The sequence below is a fragment of the Sarcophilus harrisii genome, chromosome 1 (genome assembly GCF_902635505.1).
Source record: "Sarcophilus harrisii chromosome 1, mSarHar1.11, whole genome shotgun sequence".
Lineage (NCBI taxonomy): Eukaryota > Metazoa > Chordata > Mammalia > Dasyuromorphia > Dasyuridae > Sarcophilus > Sarcophilus harrisii.
Window position 1 is genome coordinate 438516735 of NC_045426.1, and position 17288 is coordinate 438534022.

General features: G+C 40.1%; 1 protein-coding gene across 1 annotated transcript; it reads left to right on the forward strand.

The window, feature by feature from the left end:
* Positions 1-3854: 3854 nt before the first annotated feature.
* Positions 3855-8267, forward strand: HEY1 (hes related family bHLH transcription factor with YRPW motif 1). The gene is made up of 5 exons (XM_003759683.4): positions 3855-4338; positions 4857-4932; positions 5089-5172; positions 5363-5444; positions 6443-8267. The coding sequence occupies exons 1-5, from the start codon at positions 4250-4252 to the stop codon at positions 7039-7041; spliced, it is 930 nt and encodes a 309-aa protein (XP_003759731.1). The 5' UTR covers positions 3855-4249; the 3' UTR covers positions 7042-8267.
* The last annotated feature ends 9021 nt before the right edge of the window (positions 8268-17288 follow it).

Consider the following 17288-nt stretch of genomic DNA (forward strand, 5'->3'; position numbering starts at 1 on the left):
AAAATAATTCTTAAAAGCTATAAACTTGGAAGTCTTGCAAAGTAGAAAGAATACTGGATTTGAAGTCAGAAAGCCTAGGTTTTAATTTTTGGTGTCAATATTGTTACACTGAGTTAAGTCCCTTGACTTTTTTGAGCCAAATATAAATTGTAGTTAGAAGTCATTTGATTACCTTCTTTTCAATATTTAAATGCTGATTCATTTATCATGACTTTCCTCTCATCATCAAGAATAGTGAATGTTCATCTGTATAAAAATCAAAAATTTTAAAGATAGCAAGTATTGTTTAATGTATTTCAGTACTTCTGTGTTCAATTTCTAAGAGGACCCACATTTACCAGCTGATAAAACATTTTCCATTAAGTATCTTATTTCTGTGGTTATTGAGTTGTGTTTGACTCTTTGTGACCCCATATGGGCTTTTCTTGGCAAAGATACTGGAGTGGCTTGCCATTTCCTTCTCCAGCTCACTTTACATATAAGGAAATAAAGTTAAGTGACTTATAAAGGGTCACAGAGCTAATAAATGTCTGAGGCCAAATTTGAACTCAGAAAGAGTTTTCTTTACTTCAGGCCCAGTACTATATTCACTGCATTGTCTATCTATTCCTTGTTAAAATATAGTAGTGTTATTCCACTACAGTATTTTAAAGTTCCCAAGTTAAATATTACCCATGAACCCTAAGAGTAAGTATGCTTGTAGTAAGAAAGATAAGTACACATTGACCATAGGAGAGTCACAGGTGGCAGTGTCAGACGAAGTCACAGGCTATTGCTGTCAGGTTAAGGAAGTTTCCACTTCAGGATTTCTATACCAATGGCATCAAATACAGATAGAATTGGATCTCTGCTCTTGCATATTGCCTCAGAAAACATGATTCAATGTTACATTTTTTATTATCTTTATATTTTTTGTTCACTGAAGCCCACAAGCCAAGTCTAAACTGATGAAGTTTAGGCTAAAAAAAAATAATCAGTATTGTTTTAGCATACAAATGTGTTATCCTTATACACACACACACACAGCCTACATAAGATTAAAATATTATTGGGAAACCTATAACAAATACAATGGAACACTGACATTAATATGTAGTTTTCTAAATTGATACATGGCTTACAGAATCCTTACATTCAATTATGTGAATTTAGTAGTATTGATTTCCTGAGTTTGATACCATTGCTTATAAAGGAGCAATATAGCCAGAGTTGATGTAGATTATAGAGTCCACTGGATCCCATTTGAAAAATTAATCAGTGGTTTTAGTGTTCTCTTACACAGAAAACCATTTCTTTAGTATTTTTTTTTTCTGGCAATGCTGTCAATCAGAACAGTCTGGATTCTCAAAAGAATCACAGTAATAGGAAATCCAAATGGTAAAGGAAAGATCCAATATGGAATTAAATTGGTTGACTGCCACACATTATTAACACTCACTTGCCTTAAAGAAGTGGTATAAAAATTATCATCATGAATGTGTGGAAAGAGAAAAAGAGGCAAACCAATCAAATAGAAGGAATAAATATCAAATAGAGAGAAAAGTGCATTTACCATGTGTCAGGCAGCTATGTGGCACAGTGGATACAGCTCTAGCACTAGTTTCAAGAGTTCAAATCTGGCTTTAGATACTTACCAGGTATATGACTTTGTATAAGTTACTTAATCTTGTTGCCTCAGTTTCCTCATCTGTAAAATGAGCAGAAGGAAATAGCAAACCAATCCAATATCTCTGCCAGGAAAACCCCAAATGGGACCATGAAACTAAGCAACATGCTATTGCTTTACAGACATCTTATTTGATAGGGCAATTCTAGTATTAATTCATTATCACAATAGCAGTTTAAGGTTTTAAAAGTGCTATACCTTATTTCACTTGATTCTCAAGACAACACTGTGAGGTAGGTATTATTATTTCCATTTCATAGATGAGCAAACTGAGGCTGAGAGGGATGGAGTAACTTTCCTATCACCACACATCTGAGGCAGGACTGTTTTTTCTCCCTCTTTTAAGTCCCCTACTCTGAAAATATTAACCAAACCAGAAGTCTCCAGTAGTTTGGGTAGATCCTTCAGGAAAAAAACTAAGAGGGAATGGAAATGATCATTCAATATGAAAAGGTCTGCATGGATTGCATTCAGTTTGGACAAATTCAGATGAATGAAAAATCATGGATTCATGTTATCATGAATTACCATGTTATCACCAAGAAAGTTTATAATGTTCTCACCAGATCAGGATTGCTTCACAGGAGAATAATGAAGTGCCAACTAGAATTTTCAATTTTAAAGGGGAAAGGGATTTAGAACTAGAGAGTTCATCTACTGCAAGGATTCTTGCCTTTTTGTGTGTGTGTTTGAGTCTCCTTTGTTAGTCTGGTGAAGTCTATATGAAACACTGCTCAGATATTTTAAACAATTGAAGGAAATGCTAAATTTCAGTTACAGGGTAATGAAAATAGGAGTGTAACTTTTTCTCCATCTCAGTTTATATATTTCCTTAAAAATCTTTATGGACCCTGCGGTTAAGATCTTCAGATTTAAGTCCAACCACTTCATTTAAAATGGAAAAGGAAAAAAAAAAAAAAAAGAGGTCCCAAGGTGATCAAATGAAATGGGCATTCAACACAGGTTACAATTTGGAATCAAGATAAGCCTTGCCAAGGGGATCACAAGGATCACTGCATCCCAGGGAAACAAACTCCTTCGATTGCTAAGAGTGGGAACAGGAGTAGGTTTAAACCATAGTGAAATTTCTGTCCTGTTTGTTTGTCTTAGCACCCTCCCCTATTCGTGCAAGCAGAGCCAACTAAGACCCAGGATAGAAAGAGGGATCCAAGGTTGGGACCCGGGTGGGGATAAGGGGAGGGGTGGGAATCGTCGGATGGGGACGTGCATTTCGGCAGCTCAGAACAGATTCAGTCTCCACTGACTGGGAAAGGGAACACACACACACACAAAATCTGAGTATCCCAGGGGACCTTTCTTAAGTCTGTGCAGAGCAAACAGACGCCCCATTTCCCCGGGAATTAAATCCACAAAAGTTTTTGGAGTCAGGGAAGTCCCCCAAATAAGCGACAACGGAGATTAAGGGTCTGCAAATAGCGGCCTCCCCTGCCCCTTGCCAGGCCCTCGGGACGCGCAGTGCTTGAGTGAGGGGCTCGGACTTGGGGGGGCAGGTTGCCACAGCCAGGCGCCCTACGCCCCCCCCCGGGGGCAGGAAGCCAGAACGGGGTGCGAGCCCCGCCGCAGGCCTTCCCCTCCCCCCGCTCGCGGACCGCGGGCGGCCCCAGTCGCCGCCGCCGCCGGGGCCGCCGCCGCTCGCTCGCGGGGCAGCGGTGATTTACTGGCGGCGCAGAGCCGGCGGGGTTCAGTGCCCGCCCGGCGCCCGCTCGGCCTCCGCCGCTGCCGCCGCCGCTCGGCTGGGGAGGCTCAGATTTCAGGTTCACACGGGGGAGCCGCCGCCCGCTCCCGCCTCCCCCGCCCGCGGCCGGCTCCTCGCGACCTCCCCCCGCCCTCGCCCGCCCGCGCGCGCGGCCCCCCCCGCCCCCTCCTCCATTCATCCCAACGCCCAGCGCCGCCGCCAAAGCGGCCGCCAGCGCCGCCGCCGCCGCCGCCGCCGCCGCCCCTGGCGGCCTCGGATTGGCTGCTCGCCTTGGACCCAGGCACTTTCCCACGGCCCGCGGCGCGTGCGGCTCTCCGGTGGCGCTGCGGGTTCGGCCCTGGCGCGCGGCCAGACCAATCCGAGCGCGCGAGGCGGGGCGGGGCGGGCCCCGGCCGCCGGCGAGCTGGTGTCCTGTCCACCCACCCCCCATTCGCGGCCGGCGCTCAGCCGCCAGGCGGGGGTTGGGCTGGGCGGGGCGGGGCTGGAGGGTGGAGGTAAGGGGCGGGGTCCCGCTCCCCCTTCTCCCCCTCCACTCTCGGCCACCTGAGCGACTGCCAATCAGCGGAGCGAGAAGCTGGATTGGATTTATTGGAGGAGAAAGTGGCCGGGGAGCCCCCTCTCCCTCCCCCGGCTCCTCCCCCGCCCTCCCTTGGGCCCTGGGAAGGGGCGCAGCGTGGGAAAGGGATGGTTGAGTTTTAACCAGAGGGCAAGTGCTAGGGGGGATCAGTGTGTGTGTGTGTGTGCAGTCGGAGCAGCGGAGCGCACTGAGGCGCCGCCGCCGCCGCCGCCTCCCGGGTTAACTCCTCCCTGCCCGCCGTCTTCCCCTCCCGTGCGTGCCGCTGCTGGTGCCTGCTGCGAGCGCCAGCATGAAGCGTGCGCACCCCGACTACAGCTCCTCGGACAGCGAGCTGGACGAAACCATAGAAGTGGAGAAGGAGAGCGCCGATGAGAATGGGTGAGAGGAGAGGGGGTGCGCTGGGGGCCCCGCAGGAGAGGGAAAAGGACCAGGGTCCCCCTGGTCTCCCAGCCCCTAGCTGCCAGGATGTCTTCAAACGGGATGACTATAGAGAATCACCGACCAGGGATGTTGTCTAAGGCATTCCTAGGGAGACTGAGCTCCCGAGTCCCTTGAGCTCTTGAGAGAATGGGATTCTGGTTCTGGTGACAGCAAAGCTGACCTGCCCGAAATGAGACCTTGGGTGGCCTCTTGGTGCGTGAATGTTGTGCCAAGGCTGAGAACTGGGGACTCCCTTTTCATGCATTCCACTGTTTACACTGGGAATGAAAGGGTTCAGGATCACACCACACTAGCTACTCAACTTAGTGGCAGCCACAACCTGAGTTTAAAACCTTAACTTTGCAAGTTTGTTGCCATGGTCTGGGGGATTCCCGGGGAGGCAGTAAATTCCTCTCAGCACTTCGTCTGTTTCTTACCCTATCCTTACTTAATGGTGGTTTTCTTGTTTATTTCAGAAACTTGAGTTCCGCTCCTGGTTCCATGTCCCCATCAACCTCTTCCCAGATACTAGCTAGGAAACGTCGCAGAGGCGTGAGTCTCTATTATATTTCTATCTTTATCTTTGTCTCTCTCTGTCTTTTTGTCTCTGTCTCTCACTGTCTCGGTCTCTTTATGTTTGGATAGGGGGAAGCCGTCAGAATTTATGATGCTAATGGAAATTCCTTTGTTTTGCTTGCTTCCTGTTAGATCATTGAGAAACGCCGGCGAGATCGAATCAATAACAGTTTGTCGGAGCTGAGGAGATTGGTACCTAGTGCTTTTGAAAAGCAGGTAAGAAATGGACTAGAACGACGGGTGTGCCAACTGGTGCCTTGTGACTTTCATAAACTAATTGAACCGTTAGGGCGCTTAGAAAAATGCCCCGTTGCTTGTGATTTATAGAACTGAATCTGCCTAACTTATTTTGAAGTTATCACCAAATGCATATCCTACCAAATTAAACTTTTCCCTTTCTTCACAGGGATCTGCTAAATTAGAAAAAGCAGAAATTCTGCAGATGACTGTGGATCACCTCAAAATGTTGCATTCAGCAGGGGGAAAAGGTAAAGCCCATTAATGTCTTGGGTGGGAGGGGGGAAGGAAGGATACTTCTTAAGGAGCTTGGTACTACTCAATTGTGTTCTATGCAATTTGTTATCTTATGTTACTAAGTATATTGGGGTTAGGGAAAAACTGATACATCTTTATAAATATGTGTGTGCTGTTTGTATGTTTATCAGCACAATTTTCACATTTTCTCGAGGCTTTATGTAGTGTATCTACCATTTTATAGTGACTGCAAATTATACCAGTACAGAATATAAATAGAACCTTCCTTTGGAAAATAACTGCTGTCTGAGGCTCTCCAGAGTTATGACAGCATTGATTCAAATGAAGTGACTTTCATGATAATCCATAGTAATTTGGGGGGAGAAATGTGTTTTTCCCTCTATACTAGATGATATTTCTTTGTCCTTATCTACACATCCAGGAGGTTTAAAAAAAAAAGCAAGCAAACCATACTGTCATATTTATTTGAAGAAAAAAAATCTTGTCACAGAAAGAACAGTGTAATGGAAAGAGATGGAAAAATAAAATAACTGTCTATACATATGTAAACTAGAAGTACTTGAATGAGGACTAAGTGCTTGTAAAAGCCCTATGATGATAGCGTTGTACTTCTGTGTATCTGATGATTTTCACTGTGCTGTGTAGGTTCTCATGTCTGGATGCATTTTTCTGGCACTGAAGTAAAGCATTAAAATGATTGAACATCATCTAGTGGTGTATAATTCCACTTTCTGCTTGGCATCTATGGTAAATGGATTTTGAACATAGGCCATTAGCAAGCATATACTAGTAATTTAAAATGAAACATTTTTGTTTGACCTTAGAAGTTCTGAGGTGTGTGAGAAAATACAGAAAATATTTACTTGGTTTTCCAGTGGAACCTGTGCTTATGGTTTATGCATCCTGCATTTGTCAGGAAGAAGTGTGATCTAGATGAAGCAGCATATTTATAGCTGTGGCCTGAGGTTTTTCTTTTGTTACTTTTTCTCAGGCTATTTTGATGCTCATGCTCTTGCCATGGACTACCGGAGTTTAGGATTTAGAGAATGCCTGGCTGAAGTTGCCCGGTACCTTAGTATCATCGAAGGGCTGGACACTTCTGATCCTCTCCGGGTTCGACTGGTGTCTCATCTCAACAATTACGCCTCTCAGCGGGAAGCTGCCAATAGTGCACACACAGGCATTGGACATATTCCCTGGGGCAGTGCCTTCGGACATCCCCCCCACATCTCCCATCCCTTGCTGCTGCCTCCGCCCCCGCCTCAGAATGGCCACAGCACCAGCAGCAGCACTCCAGCGTCTTCCACAGAGCCGCACCACCAGGGGAGAATGACAGCGTCCCACGCTGACACTGCTTCCTTGAGAGTGCCCCCTAACGGCAGCCTTGGACCCGTGCTCCCTGTGGTGACTGCCTCTTCCAAACTCTCTCCTCCTCTGCTCTCCTCCATGGCATCCCTGTCTGCGTTCCCCTTCTCCTTTGGCTCCTTCCATTTATTGTCCCCGAATTCACTGAGCCCTTCTGCACCAACACAGGCGACAAACCTTGGCAAGCCTTATAGACCTTGGGGGACTGAGATTGGAGCTTTTTAAAGAACTAAAGTTTTAGGAGGGATGGGGCAAAGCTTAAAAATCCAGCTGAGCTGGATTGTTGCCAACTTCACCTTAAGATCATAAGTGAAAGTGAAGGAAAAAGGTACAATTTTAGATAAAATTCGTTTAAGAACCTATAAAAATTGGATGGTTTTCTTCTTTTTTGGTTTTTACATTTTGTATTAGTTGTTTTTTTTTTTAAGTAGTTGTTAAACTTGTCCAAAGTATTAAATTGCAGTGGTGGGGATAAACCAACATCCTGTGATGGATTTGTGCTAAGTGTCTAATCCACTTTGTAAACATGTATTATTATTATTTCCAAATTATTCCACTTTTGCCTGAAAACTTTGGAACTTTTAATTTAGTATTTTGTTATTTTTTCTTGTTTAGATACAACTTTTTAGATTTTTTTTTTTTTACAAACCACTATGCTCAACATTAACATAAATTCTGCTTGTGAATATTTTGACAGATTAAGATGTTCTATAAGAAATTACCACTTTTTTTGGGGGGGGTAATCTATATTCTGAGTTTTATATTCCTGAACAAAGCGTTGACAAATCAGAACAATTAGCTTCATCTAAGAAAAGAAGAATGATCTGTGTTTCTCTTGTAGCAGATGGGTGAATTTTGTGGATACCTAATTTGGTTCCTTGACCAAATTGCTGTTGGAGTGTGGTGTGATTGACAGCTTTCACCTAGGGAATAACCACTCCTAGCCCAGCAGAAGTATAAAATTCAGGATTTGGTGTCTTAGTGTAAACTATGGAGGGTGGAAGAAGAGGCAACTGGGAGACTAAAGTTACAGAATACAGGCCCTGACCAATATTATGAATGTCTTCGTTCTTCAAATTCATCTGAAACCAATGGATAATTATCCTGGTGTGCTAGAGGTTATTCATTCAAATTGTCCTATGGAAACATTCAATGTTTAATCTTCTCTTCCCTACTCCTTTCCCTATGTATTCTTTTACCTGGAAAACTATTATCTGTTACTTTCTGGTGCATAGAAATTTGGTTATTGAGGACTTTAAAAGGGCTCTTCTGCATTCTTGTTATGGTTTGTTAATTTGGTTCCATCTGTGAAACTAGCATTTTAAACAGGTTCATTTCTTTCAAAGGTATATTTTTAAATGACCTCCACTGAATTCGGTTTGATGTCTGTTGTATTGATGTGTTGTGATTAAATAAAAAAAAAAAGAAAGAAAATCTGTATTTCAATGCATATGTGTTATACTATGCCAGCAGGAGGAGGTTGTACTTTCCCACTTCCTATTCTTTTGGTGTGCTGAAAGCTCTCCCTTCTCTGTTCAGATATTCTTGGCTATTGTTCCATGTACTTCACTAACCCCCAATGATTGGTGTGGAAAATACAATTAAAAGACCTGGGTTTAAATGCTAGCATGTATAAGCTTGGGATCTGGGACAATTTAACCTCTAGGTTTAAATTTCCTAAGACATTGAACTCAGTATATTTGAAGCCAGATGTGAGTTAAGATCCTGGCTTTTATATAGAATTGCTGGGTGATCTTGGACAAGTCACACCATTGGTCTGATTTTCACTTTCCTCAAATGTAAAATGAGAGGGTTGGAGATGGATGGATTCCCAGGTCTCTTCTTCCTCTAAATCCTACCAGTTTATGTAAAATGCATGTTATTTCAACTAAACAAAGACATCTCATGGGGTTGAATAAGACCTGACAAGGTGAATTTTTCAAAGATTGAATTTTGAGTTCTGTAGGCTATGGACAGGTTACACATGAATAATTAGACATGGATATGGTCCCCCAGAGGGACAGGAATCTGGACATTAGTTTAGCAGATGAGTGTATCCTGTACTGACTTATATAAATGAATAGTCAGGCAGGAGTTAGGAAAACTCTTAATTGAAGAGGGGAAGGAGAAAAGAGGGTAAGTTTGCTATCAAAATCAATTCAGTTTCTTCCCAATGCCTTCTGTGTGCCTAGCTCTGTACTAATACAGTTTATAAAAAGGGGGGGGGGTGTTAAAAATTGCCTTTAAAACCCATTGCTGTCACTAAAGAACTGATCAGAGGCTGTGGAATCAGTGGCAGTGATTATATGTGGCAAGCTGTAATTCTGCACCTGCAGAGCCCCGGGAGACCTTCCTTGTCATATTTCGGAGGAATGTGTTTAACCCTTTTTTTGTGCATTTGACTTTGGAATTATTTGTGTATGGTAGCCGGCGTATGCTTCAGGTTATAACAAAGCCCTGTCAGAAGAGAGGCAGTTGGCTTGGTCCCTAGGGGTGTCGAGTGCCTTAGTCTTGCTTTAAAAGTGGTCTTCTAGCCAATTAAGGACTGCATCCACTGGAGCCAAGAGGACTGCTAGTCTCCTTTAACTCTGAAGGAGGTTTGCCTTGATCCTGGGGGCAGCAGGGGAAAGAGAAAACACAGAATCTGGCAGAGAATAGAAAGAATTGACTTTTTCTCCCAACCATGTCCTTTTATTTTCTGATTAAAAAACACAATCATTACCAGACATAAAGGGAAAAGGAAGAAGTTTGAACTTTGAAATTTAGCAGTTGCTTATGTATCCCTCTGGGAGAATTAGGGATAATACTTTCCTACATTTGAAATACTAACTTGCTAACTTCTGATTCAAGAATCTCTTGCCTAGCATCATTTTGTCCACTATTTAGTTTCCAGTCCTAGTTCTGTCCTTAAACAGTCCCCTCTGCAACAAGTTGTAGCATTTTTGCAAATATTAATTTTGTACCAAAAAGGTACTTTTTGGGGAAAGCATACTGTTACCTTAATCCCTGTTTTATATGACTATCATATCAAAATCAGTTTCTAAGATTTTTTTTCAGCCTGCATTACTGCTGCCCATATTTATTTATGGCTGCCTATTATGTTGAAGGAGATTTAATAAGCCCCCTCCCCCAGATGTATGTGCATTACGGTATGTGCACTGATTGTCCTGTGACAGGACAGAATAATGATAATAATAACTAACATTGATATAGTTTTAAAGTTTTAAAACACTTTATTTTAGTTGAGCCTCACAACAATCCTGGGAAATAGGTACTTTGGGTATTTTTACCACTTGACAGACAAGTAAAGTGTGTAAAGTTACTTGTTCTTGGTCACACAGCTAGCAAACATCAGAGATTGAATGTAAACCTTCTGACTCCAAGCCTAGCCCTTGGTAGACCATATTACAAAACTTATCAGAGATACCAGCTAGCTTGATCAAATAGTGCCGCTTCATTTGTTTATCATTTTCAACTAAAATAAGAGGGTTTCTTTTTTTTTTCCATTTTTTTTTATTTTGAAAAAAAAATTCTTTACAACAATATCCCTTGCACTCACTTTTGTTCTGATTTTTCCCCTCCTTCTCTTCACCCCTCCCCCAGATGTTAAGCAGTCCTATACATGTTAAATAGGTTACAGTATATCCTAGATACAATATATGTGTGCAGAACCGAACAGTTCTCTTATTGCACAGGAAAAATTGGATTTAGAAGGTAAAAATAACCCAGGAGAAAAACAAAAATGCAAACAGTACATTCATTTCCCACAGTTCTTTCTTTGGGTATAGCTGCTTCTGTCCATCATTGGTCAACTGAAACTGAATTAGATCTTCTCTTTGTTGAAGAAATCCACTTCCATCAGAATATACCCTCATACAGTATCAATGTTGAAGTATATAATGATCTCCTGGTTCTGCTCATTTCACTTATCATCAGTTCATGTAAGTCTCTCCAAGCCTTTCTGTATTCATCCTACTGGTCATTTCTTTCAGAACAATAATATTCCATAACATTCATATACCACAATTTACCTAGACATTATCCAACTGATGGGCATCCACTCAGTTCCCAGTTTCTAACCACTACAAACAGGGCCGCCACAAACATTCTTGCACCTACAGGTCCCTTTCCCTTCTTTAGTATCTCTTTGGGGTATAAGCCCAATAGTAGCACTGCTGGGTCAAAAGGTATGCACAGTTTGATAATTTTTTGGGCATAATTCCAGATTGCCCTCCAGAATGGTTGGATTCGTTCACAACTCCACCAACAATGCATCAGTGTCGCAGTTTTCCCGCATCCCCTTCAAGATTCATCTTTATTTTTTCCTGTCATCTTAGCCAATCTGACAGGTATGTAGTGGTATCTCAGAGTTGTAATAAGAGGGTTTTTGATGGGAAAAAGTATTGTGCTTTCTAAGGATTTACAAAATCTATAAAAATTATACCACTTTTAAGGTGCTGAGTTTTTGGGTACATTAATGGAGATAGCAAGTGTGATCATCTCCTTCACTTGAGTGTTGGATAAGATTGGAATTATGGTGTGGTCTACTACAGTGTTAAGAAATTTTGCATTAAAAGAAAAATGTACCTTTCAGTCCTTGATATTGAAATAGAAATCTATCTTTAGGTTCAGCTCACTATGTAATTCTACCACACATGTGTTATATACACACATAGATGCATGTATTAAGCTTGAGTTAGAAGAACTCAATTTGAATTTCAGCTCTTCTTCTTTTTACCACTATGTGATCTTAGATTAATACTGGGTACTTAATATGGGATCTGTAAACTTACAGAGGGAAAAAAAATTACATTTTTATTTCAGTATAATTGGCTTCCTTTGTAATTCTATGTATTTTTTTGTATGCATTTTTAAAACATTCTGAGGAGTCCATTGGCTTGACAAGATTGCCAAATGGTTTCATGGCACAAAAGGATTAAAAACTCCTGGACTATCTGATTTCTAAGGTAATTTCTGGCTTTAGAATTCTGTAACTAATAAATCTCCATATGTTAAAGAAAGGAGTTGAAAAAAAAATAAGTAGCTTAGAAGTAGTAAACAGAATAATAACATTGATAATAAAGAATCTCATTTGATATAAATTAAATTAAATCAACTAAGCATTTATAAAACACATGCTATGTCAGGCATTATGTTGGGCACTGAGGATAGAAAGAAGGGAAAAAAATAGCCCCTATTTTCAGAGTTTATATTGTTAGGAAGGCTACAATTCAGGAGAGATGTGATAAGGATTTAAACTATATAGATAGAGAAAAGGGAATGGATATTAGCTGTGGTGAAGGTAGAATGACAATATTCTTTTAAAAAGCAGTGCATATTCTTTGATAACTTGTCTATTGGGCAATTTTTTTTGTTCTTCTGTTTTCAAGGTCTTAATAATAAATTATTAAGCACCTATTATATGCCAGAAACTGGGATATATGCCTTGTATCTACAAAGAAAGGCAAAAAATAGTGCCTAATTTTAAAGAGCTTATAGTGTAATGTGGAATGGTGGGAAAGAGGAAGAATATTATGCAAACAACTGTGTACAAACAAATATATATAGGATAAATTTTAGATAATCAACAGAGAAGACACTGGCATTAAGGAGTCTATACTTGAAGGAAGAAGGACTTCAGCTGGGACTTGAAGAAAGCTATGGAAGTTAGGAGAGATGGAAATATGGGGAATATGGGATCTAATCCTGGTGTCTTTTTTGGCTTTCTCCATCTCTCTGCCTCTCTGTCTGTTTCTGTCTCTGTGACTTTGTCTGTATGTCTCTGTCTCTCTGTCTCTCTCTTTCTCTCTCTTTTTTTCTCTCTCCATCTCTCTGCCTCTGTTTCTGTATGTGTCTCTGTCTTTGTCTTTCTGTCTGTCTCTATCTCTCTCTCCTCCTGCTTTTTTCTATCTCTCCATCTCTCTCTCCTCCTGCTTTTTTCTATCTCTCCATCTCTCTATCTTTATCTGTTTTTGTCTCTCTATCTCTGTGTCTCTGTCTCTCTCTCTTCTCTCTCTCTCTCTCTCTCTCTCTCTCTCTCTCTCTCTCTCTCTCTCTCATAAGAAGACTGGTAGCAAGGGACCAAGGCAGTTTATGAAGGCTTTATAAGGTGAAGAGAGCATTTTATATTTAATGCTGGAGACAACAGGAAACCATTTGATTTTTTTTAAATAGAGGAGTGAAATGGTCAATTTGTGCTATATAGGAAAATCAGTTTGACAACTGAATAGAGGATGGATTGGAGTGAGGGGAGACTTAGATAGGGAAACCAAACAGAAGGATTTTGCAATAGTCTAGGGGAAGATGAAGGCATGTACCAGGGTGGTTGCCATAACAGCCGAGAGAAGGAGGTGTATACAGGAGATGTTATGAATTTAGAAAAGACAGGGCTTGGTACATGATTGGATATGGGAAGGGAGAGAGAGTAAAGAATTGAATATGACACTTAGGTTATAAGCCTAGGTGACTTGAAGGATAATGGTAACCTTCACAGTAATTGGAAAGTTTGGAAGAGGAGAGGGTTTGGGGAAAAGAGAATTTTGTTTTGGAATATATATTGAGCTTAAACTGTCTAGTTGCAGATGTCTAATAGAGGTAAGGAGAGAGATCATTAGGGCTGGACAAATATAGTTATCTTTTCCACACAGTAACTTTCCCCATTGTGTTTTCAATATATCACAGAATAGCATAAGAAATTAAATAAGAATTTTTGGGGAATTTTGTGGAAGCTGCAGATGACACTTAAAGTTTAGAAACTCAGAAATGCATAAAATATATGCATGGTATAATATAATATCAACCCAAACTTTGCAATAAAGTACTGTGAACACCCCATAAAAGACAAAAAGAAAAAATTCTGACTTCTCTGGTATAAGAGGAGGACCAGATTTTCCAGATCACAAGGTGGGGGGATAGGTGTCCCTAACCAATGTGGAAGAGATAAGTGTAAATCTAAATATCATCTGAATAGAAATGATTGTTGAATCCATAGGAGTTGATGAGATCACCAAGAAAAATAATGTGGAGCAGGACAGAACCTTGGGTGATATCCATTATTAGTGAGTGTGCTGTAGATGAAGATCCAACAAAGAATGCACAGGAGTGGTTAAACAGAAGAACCAGGAGAGAGAAATGTTATAAACCTAGAGAAAAGAGATTAAAAAAAAGAGGGTGATTGACAGAAGGGTCAAAGAAATGGGCATTTAAGTGCCTAGCATTTGGCAAGCACTATGTTAAGTGATTTATAAATATTTTCTCATTTGATCCTCATAGAATCTTGTGAGGTGGGTGATTTTCTGATCTCTCTTACATTTGAGAAATTTGAGGTAGGCAGAGATGAATTTACCTACTTGGAGGTCACACAGTAGAAAGGCCACATTTGAACTAAAGTCTTGCTGCCTCTAGGTCCAGCAATCCATCCACTAAGCCACCTCGTTGCCTCATAGAGGGCTGAAGATTAAGAAAAGACCACTTGACTTGGCAATAAAGAAATCATTTTTCGCTTTGAAGAGAACAGTTTTGATTGAATGACATCAGAAGCCAGACCATAACAAGGTAAGGAAGTGATATGAGAGGAAGTGGAAGCATTGATTGCAGATAGCCTTCTCTAGGACCACAGCCACAAAATGAAGAAAACCTAGAGATCAATAGCTAACAGGATGGAGTGAGAATTTTTTCTTTTTTAGAATGTGGAGATGGATTTGTAGGCAATTGGGAAGCAGCCAATAGACATGGAGAGACTGAAAAGATAAGTGAGAGAGTGGGAATGATAAGGGAAGATAATGACTACAACAATAGAAATGAAAATTATAATAAAATGAAATGGAATAATACATAATTATGATGAAAGTCCTGAAGAAGAGATAAAGAAATAACTTCTTTTCCTCTTTTGGAGAGATGGACTATGGAATATTGCATTGAATATTGCATGAAATATTGGATTATTTGCTGTCTAGGGGAGAGGATAGGGAAAGGGAAGGAAAAAAAATTAGAACACAAAGTTTTGCAAGGGTGAATGTTGAAAATTATCTATGCACATATTTTGAAAATAAAAAAGCTTTAATCAAAAAAATGAAGAAATAATATTGCTGAAATATTGTATATGTTAAACAAAAGGATTAAATGAAGAGATTAGTTTATATCTAAGTCCTTTTCCAGCTTTAGAATTCTGTGGTTTAATTTGAATGTTCCCCCACCCCCTGGTTGAATTTGCCTGCTATCTGTGTCATATATTGTTATTCTCTCAGCTTAAGAACATGTGGCTAAAGGAAAATTAACATCAGTCTTGTCTCTCAGCTGACTATCTGTAACTGTATGTTGTTTTGAGGACATGATGGGAAAATTTCTGAAAATGTCTCAGATGAGGGAAACCTGCCAAGTTTCTTCAAGGAACAAATAAGCTATGTAAACACAAGGTGAGATCATTTTTCCCTTTCTGAAAAAAATGTTTTTGGCCATTCCCAGGAACCTCTTCAGTGAGGTTCCTGAAAAGGAAGGCTTTTTGAGTGTGGCTTAGGTTGTCTACGTAGTAAGGGAGGTTCACTAACCTCTAAAACATAACATATTTTAGAAAGCCTTCATTTAAAGTCCTGCATGAAAGGGTTGAGTGGGCAGTTTGCCTGATGACTCAGCACTGTACTGATGACTGCTGTACTGAAAATCCACCATCTGATGATGTTCAGGAAGTAAGAAGTTCAGTCAATAAGCAAGCTTTCTTAAACTATAAGGCTTGCCTTGATGCTGATGAATTGCTGTGTTTTTCATTCAGACTGCCTCAGTATTTTGGATGAGGGGCAATGGGATGGGATGGGAGAAATAGATTTAAACCCCAATAAGCAGAAAAAAACCAGGCCTTCCTTTTTGAGTTGGTTGCTGGAACTAATGGGTATTTTTTTTTTTTAACAGGATTCTTTAAAAAGCTACACAAGTCCCCCAAAAGGATTAATATCCAAATGTCAGTGGAAGATGGGACTGGGGAGGAGGCTTGGGGTGCAAACTAGGTGTGGAATAGCCATCAATCTTTAATGGTTGTACAATACATGCTTTCTAAGTGGCTATCCTGGATATATATACAGATATACATAAAAGTACATATAAAAATAACATTTTAAAAGCGATTAGATGGCACAGTAGGTAAAGTTCTGGGTCTAGTGTTAGGAAGATCTGAGTTTAAACCTGGTATCAGACACTTAGTAGCTGTGTGATCCTGAGCAAGTCACTAACCCTGTTGATTTAAGTTTCTCATCTATAAAATGAGCTGGAGAAGGAAATGGCAAACTACTCCAATGTCTTTGCCAAGAAAATTCCATATGGGCCCCCCAAAGTCGGGCATTACCAAAATGACTCAACTACAACAAAATACACAAACACATTTCCATTTTAAGAGCCATATTTTATATTCCTTCTGTTGAGTTTTGTCAGGGACATTAGTTTTAATAGATGTGGTCACATCAATATATGAATTTGTTTTTGCTTGACTTAGTTTTTTGTTACAAGGATTTTCTTTTTCTTTTTTTCAGTTGTTTCATTAATTAGGCAAGGAAGAGAAGAGCTTGGGATAATGTTGAAAAAGCAAATAAAAAAGAAAAGTAGATTATTGAAGAATTTAAGAAATGTGCAGAGAACAGAAGGAAATTCAGAAGGAAAAAAATAAGGCAAATAATTTTGAAAGTAGCATGTTACATTTGTTGTATATTTTTAAAAAAATCGAGTTGCATACATAGAGATTCATGGTTTTGCATATAATTCTATCTTTCTGTTCTATTTTATATGTTGAAATGATCTTTCTTGGGTGTTTATTAAGTTAAGAATTTTTTAAAAGTATAACATTTATTCATTTTTTATTATAGCTTTTTATTTACAAGATATATGCATGGATAATTTTTCGGCACTGACAATTGCAAAACCTTTTGTAGCAATTTTTCTCCTCCTTCCCCCTTCCCCCAGATGGCAGGTAGAGCAATACATGTTAAATATGTTAAAGTATATGTTAAATACAATGGATGTATACACATCCATACAGTTATTTTGTTGCACAAGAAGAATCAGACTTTGAAATAATGCACAATTAACCTGTGAAAGAAATAAAAAATGCAGGCAGACAAAAACAGAGGGAAATGCAGTGTAATAGTTAACACTCATTTTCCAGAGTTCTTTCTCTGGGTGTAGCTAGTTCTATTCATTATTGAACAAATGGAACTAATTGGTTCATCTCATTGTTGAAGATGGCCACGTCCATCAGAATTGATCATCATATAGTATTGTTGTTGAAGTTTATACTGATCTCCTGGTCCTGCTCATTTCGCTCAGCATCAGTTCATCTAACTCTCCCCAGGCCTTTCTGAAATCATGTTGCTGGTCATTTCTTATAGAACAATAATATTCCTTTAACATTCATATACCACAATTTACTCAGCCATTCTCCAATTGATGGACATCCATTCAGTTTCCAGTTTCTGTCCACTACAAAGAGA